The 6,000-nt window shown below is 39.0% G+C and overlaps 2 protein-coding genes across 2 annotated transcripts; both read left to right on the top strand.

Annotated features, from left to right (window-relative positions):
• The first annotated feature begins 1,775 nt into the window (after positions 1–1,775).
• On the top strand, positions 1,776–2,417 carry LOC133179619 (uncharacterized). Its single transcript, XM_061314328.1, has one exon. It carries the CDS (start codon positions 1,776–1,778, stop codon positions 2,415–2,417), a length of 642 nt encoding a protein of 213 aa, XP_061170312.1.
• Positions 2,418–3,869: 1,452 nt separating this feature from the next.
• Positions 3,870–4,544, top strand: LOC133179618 (uncharacterized protein F54H12.2-like). Its single transcript, XM_061314326.1, has one exon. It carries the CDS (start codon positions 3,870–3,872, stop codon positions 4,542–4,544), a length of 675 nt encoding a protein of 224 aa, XP_061170310.1.
• Positions 4,545–6,000: the final 1,456 nt, after the last annotated feature.

Below are 6,000 nucleotides of genomic sequence, written 5' to 3'. Positions count from 1 at the left end.
TAATTTCACCTATTTTACAAAAGAAACTAGATAGTACAAGAGATGGCTGTTCAATATAGATATGGATGTTTATTGGAAATAAAGGACGTTGATGGAATCGTTCATCAGTGTAACTGTTTGACAGTTAAACCTCACGGACTAAGTGAGAAAATAAGCAAAACGTACCCTTGGGGTGATGTGTACAAAACACGTAGACCACAAGGTACAAGAAACTTAGCTGTTCTAAATGACAGAAGTACACCTGGAACAATACAGATCATGAAATCCCCTGAGATCGGTATGCCTGACGTCATTTGCTTATATTCACAGTGGGACTATGGTCATAGGAGTCGGAGAAATATCCCTCCTTTCAAAGATTCTCAAATTAATGGAGAGCAATAGTTTGCACAAAGTCTTTCCAAATTAAAAAATATTCCTCACAGAAGACTAGCTTTCCATTCAAAATTGGTTGTGGATTAGCAGGAGGGGACTGGAAAGTGTATTACAATCACATTCACCATTTTACCATTACGTCTGGGAAAAACGTATTGATATTGATACCAGAACAGGACGGACTGAAGTCAAGGTAGAATGACTTTTGAGTGATTTTACCTTCTGTTATTGTGACAATCTAATGTAGCATGAAGCTTCACAAAATGAAAATTATCGTGTTTTCAGACATAAATCAGTGAGGCAGACTATTTCACCACTCTTATGAAATAAAGAAAGTTAAGATACCATGACTTACCAAGAATACCTGTAATGACAAAAATTTCTATTGATAATTCAGGATACACATTTTCATTGACGGGAAAGTAGACATTTTTTAAGGTCTGTCGGATATAGATGTCAACACTATTTCACAACTCATTGAAACTTACATTCGATGAATGGGAAGAATTGAAATGTTATTGGAGACCAGATAAGAAGCGTGGAGTACTGTGAAAATTCGGAGAGCCATCAAAATCAAATGGGATTCCTTCAGTGCCCCAGGTGCAACCCCAACGAGTACTCTAACTATACTTACTAAAGAGGAAGAGTGTGACACTTTTTTGAATGACTGTGTTCAACATATATTACATAAAACTGTGTTCAAAAACAAAAAGATTGTAAATATTGTTTTGTGTGACATAAATAATGAATATTATGTATGATAAATATTATTATATGTGTGTGACTTGTATCATTTCTATTTTAATTTGATGTCAATCACATTTAACATACTGTTTTTATAATAAAATGTATATAATGTCCAAGTTTTTTATTTTTACATTCATAAGTGAACATGAAGTTGACAAAAGAACAACAGGCATATTTGGAGAACATTTGGACCGATGTTACAAAGGCAGCCTCATTTGCTGGTCCTTATAAACTTTATCAGATCGTGAAAAAAGAGGGGAAACATAAGATCGGCTTGAAAGCCATAAAACAATTTCTATCAGACTTGGAATCGTATTCTCTACAAAAGAGGGTTCGTAGAAAGTTTCCACGAAGGCACATTTTGACCGATTCTATTGATTCGATATGGGATGGAGATTTACAAGATGTAAGAAACATATCCAAGGAAAACGATGGAGTTCAGTACATTCTGGTGTTACAAGATATCTTTTCTCGTTTTTTATTTACGGCTCCCTTAAAACAAAAGACAGCCACTAACGTGATAGATGCCTTAAAAGTCATATTTGCCAAAGGGAGAAAGCCAAAAGTGCTGAGAACCGATAAGGGTAGCGAATTTAAGAATAGATGGGTTTCTGCATTTTTGAAAAAAGAAAGCGTACATCAAATATTTACGGAAAATGACAAAAAGTAACTTTGCAGAGAGAAGCATACAGAATTTAGAAAACAGATTACACAGAATGTTTGCTCATAAGCAATCTTACAAATATCTGAACGAATTACCATTTATCACAGAGAGCATTAACAATACACCGTCTCGACCTTTGGGAGGATTTGCACCTGCAAACGTCACTGAAAATAACGAAGACGAAGTTCGATATAGTGCTTATTTACACAGAACTAAAAATGATAAGAAAACACAAGGTCCCATGAACGTCAAGTCTTCAACTACCAAATATTCAAAAGAGAAATCATACAAGTTTAAGATTAACGATAAAGTGCGGATAACACATTTGCGCCTATTGTTTCAAAGAGAATACGATCAAAAGTGGAAAGGAGAAATATTCAAAGTCAGCAGTAGATTCCGCAGTCAAGGCATTCCCGTGTACAAACTCAAAGATTTTGCAGACGAATCCATATCCGGTACTTTTTACTCTCAAGAACTGCAGAAAGTTAACAAGGACGACGATTCCATTTGGAAAATCGATAAAATTTTAAAAGAACGAAAGAGAAAGGGGGTAGCTGAAGTACTGGTATCCTGGCACCAGTGGCCAGCCAAATTTAATTCCTGGATCAAGAAGTCAGACCTGCAAGAGGTATAAATAAGGCGGATTTTGCAAATAGATGATCATTTTTTTTTTCAAAATGAGCATAAGATTGGTTCTCAGATCTTCTGACAGTCACAACGTTTATCCCGGAAACACTCCGTATGACTTTAAAGTACATATACCTAAACCGTTGTACTTTCAAGGTCACTGGACCGTTTCACTTTTGGAATTTTCTTTACTCTCGGGTAATACCGAGCGAGAATTATACGTGTGTAGTAATCTGTGTCAAGACAACCCTTACGAAGTACCCCTTCGATTGGGCGAATTTCAAGACGTGAGGATCTATATAAGGAACTCTTCTAATCAAGCAGCTTCATTTTTAAAAGGCGGTGTAACCGTAACCCTCCTCTTGAAGAAACGCTTGTTTGAAATACAATGATGGGTTCAACCTACGTTTCAGATCCTAGGGTCTGGAAATCGTTTTACAGAAACATGATGGATGGTCAGTTTCGACCTGGAAAATATAGGGGTCGTCAAACGGGCGGTGGAATAGGAGGAATGTTTTCCAAGAAACCTTACATGATTTCCGTCAACCCACACTCAACGGAATCCCCCGACAAGAAGGTCGTGGGGAAACACGTGACTCCCATGGCTGCCGTGGAAGAAAGAGCGAAATCGGAATTAAAAGAAGCCATCAAGGAAAGCATTCCTCACGTGTCAGAGAAGGCTATTAAAGTCGGTAAACGGCAAGAAAGAATCAAACCTAAGCCTGCTGTCAAGGCGATAACATCTAAGAGTGTAAAGAGAAAGAAACTTGAGGAAGAAGATTGGGAAGGTACTATATTCAAGAAACTGAAGAAATAATGGCGTTTTTAAATGACAAGATCACCGACATCGGACTTCCAGCAGAATTAACCTTATTTACAGTCCCTCCCAATCAAGTAGCTGTAGAAAAAATCTATTATTCGGAATGCAGACCTGTCAGCTCCTTCGATTCCGAGGATGCCCCCATCGAAATTTCTATACCAGGACAGGGTAACGAGTACATCGATCTTAGACGCAGTCGACTATATGTGAAATGTAAGATCATTAAATCGGACGGGACTGCTCTCGCCGCCCAGGAAAAGACCGGAATCATCAATGTACCTTAGCAATCGATGTGGTCACAGATCAACATATACATGAATGGAAAACTCGTTTCCCTCAACACCAGTTACTATCCTTGGAAAGCTTATCTAAAACTCCTTATGTCCAGTGGAGGCGATGCCACGGAATCTCAGTTACAGTCCCAGTTATACTATTTAGACGACGACGACATGGATAACCCTGACGCCTACGGGGGTTCTAACGGAGGACTGGCCAATCGATACGCATTCACCCAGAAGAGCCAGGTTTTCGACATGGAAGGTCCTTTATATGAGGACGTCTTTAGACTAGACAAATACCTGGTCAATGGTGTGGATGTACATCTTAAGTTTTTTTAAGAATTCTGCTCCCTTTGTGCTCATGAGCAAAGAGACAAGTCCAAGTTACAAATTGCAGTTGCTAGACGTTTCATTTAAGGTCTGCAAGATCAAAGCCGACAGTGGAGTACTGATCAATCATGCCGAAATATTGAAGGACAAGACGGCCAAATATCCTCTGACCAGAACCGAAGTGAAAATGAGTACCTGTCCCAAGGGATCTGGCACGTTTATCTGGCAGAACGTGTGGTCCAACACTCTACCGACCAAAGCTCTTTTCTGTTTCGTGTCACAGACGGCGGTAAATGGGAACTACGAGAAAAATCCCTACAACTTTCAGAATCTGGCAGAGGAAATAGCTCTCTACGTTAACGGCGAGAGCTTGCCTTCCAGACCCATGAAAATCGATACAGGACTTAATCAAAATTACATTTCGCCTTATGTCAATTTGTTTGAGGTGGCAGAGAAATGGAATAAAGATGCAGGTCTACAGATTAAAAGATTCATGTTTGGAAAAGGCTATGCCATTTATGCTTTTAGCCTGGTCCCTGACGACCTGGGCGAGGAGTATTTAAACCTGGTGAGGCAAGGGAACGTGAGATTAAAGGTGAAGTTTGCTGCCGATACAATCGAAACACTAAATTGCTTGGCTTACGCAGAGTTTCCGGCTCTCTTGGAAGTGGATTATTCCCGCGACATCAAATACACCAGAGTATGAATACCTCTGAAATTCGATGCTTCATTAGAAGTCACGACTTGCTCTCTACGTCCGTCAAAGGTGTATATTCACCAGATACAATACCATCAAAAATTGATTCCTATCCATCCGCCTACGTATGCAACACGGACCCCTCTCATCTTCCGGGAGAACACTGGGTCGTCTTTTGGATGGACAGTCCACAAAAAGCAGAATTTTTTGACAGTTTGGGCAAACCTCCAGAGTATTATGATGAACGATTGAAGACTTTTTTAATGTTCAATTCTGAGAATACAGTTTACTCAAATAAACAATTACAGAAAAAGAGTGCTGAAACGTGTGGATATTATGTGCTATTTTTTTTTTGCTGATGAGATGTTGCAAATATAGCTTTCCATACATTGTAGAATATATTAGCAGGCAGGATGATCCCGATTTATTTGTATATCGCCTTGTATCTGACTATACAGATTGCTTGTAAAGACTACTTTTGAGAAATATTCATGAGTGTTGTTAATAAATATGTCATTCACTGTTTTGGTTTCATTTCACATTTAAAAAACAGACGTTTTTTACCTTCACGACTCAGTCTCGTTGGAGAAATGATCATGGAGGATTGGTGGGAATACAAATCACTTTTACCCTTTCATTCCCCTGCTACGGCCATGATTGTTGGTCCCACCATGAGTGGTAAAACGTCTCTAGTTTACAAAATTCTTAAAGAAGCTGATGGTATGTTTCAAAAACCACCGGATAGGATAATTGTTGCTTACACAGAATATCAACCTCTGTTCGAGGAAATGGAGGAAAATATCGACAATTTGATCTTGCATCAAGGGCTACCTTCCAAAGAACAAATCGAGGAATGGAGTGACGATGTGGAACACACCGTCTTGGTGTTGGACGACATGATGATGCAAGTTGCCAAGAGTGAAGAGTCCTTGAATTTGTTTTGTGTGACGGCTCACCATCGTCGAGTGAGTGTATTCATGCTTGCTCAAAATCTGTACATGCCAGGAAAGTTTGCCCGAACCATTTCATTAAATTTGCCATTATGTCATTCTCTTTCGAAATGTAAGAGATTCCAGACAAGTGTTAACTTTTGGATCTCAGGTGTTTCCATCGAAATTGAAATATTTTAAAGATGCCTATGACAAAGCGACTTCGGTTCCCTTTGGATATTTGGTTGTCGACATGAGTCCGGGGACGGATGACAAGTACAGATTGCGCACGCATATTTTACCCAAAGAGGATAACATTGTTTACCTGTCCAAATAAATATAATGTTAAATTACGAATTTGCATCATTTTCAAGATGAATCGCAGACTGAAAGCACATTTCTCGTTTTTAGACTTGTTGTGTATTGCAAACGCCAAACAAAGAAGTGGCTTATTGACGAGCATGTCGTTTGATCAAATGCAGACACTTTGCGAAGTTATTTATAACGTGTACAAGGGAACCATCCCAGTCACCAAA

The sequence above is a fragment of the Saccostrea echinata genome, unplaced genomic scaffold, assembly GCF_033153115.1.
Source record: "Saccostrea echinata isolate AGI-Se365-2 ecotype Australia unplaced genomic scaffold, CSIRO_AGI_Sech_v1 ptg000005l, whole genome shotgun sequence".
Taxonomy (NCBI): domain Eukaryota; kingdom Metazoa; phylum Mollusca; class Bivalvia; order Ostreida; family Ostreidae; genus Saccostrea; species Saccostrea echinata.
The sequence above is the reverse complement of the archived record's forward strand: the minus strand, read 5'-3'. Positions and strand labels throughout refer to the sequence as shown.

What these genes read in the sequence shown, in the direction of transcription:
- LOC133179618 (XM_061314326.1), top strand. Translation starts at nt 3,870, where the DNA reads ATGAGCAAAGAGACAAGTCCAAGTTACAAATTGCAGTTGCTAGACGTT.
- LOC133179619 (XM_061314328.1), top strand. Translation starts at nt 1,776, where the DNA reads ATGACAAAAAGTAACTTTGCAGAGAGAAGCATACAGAATTTAGAAAAC.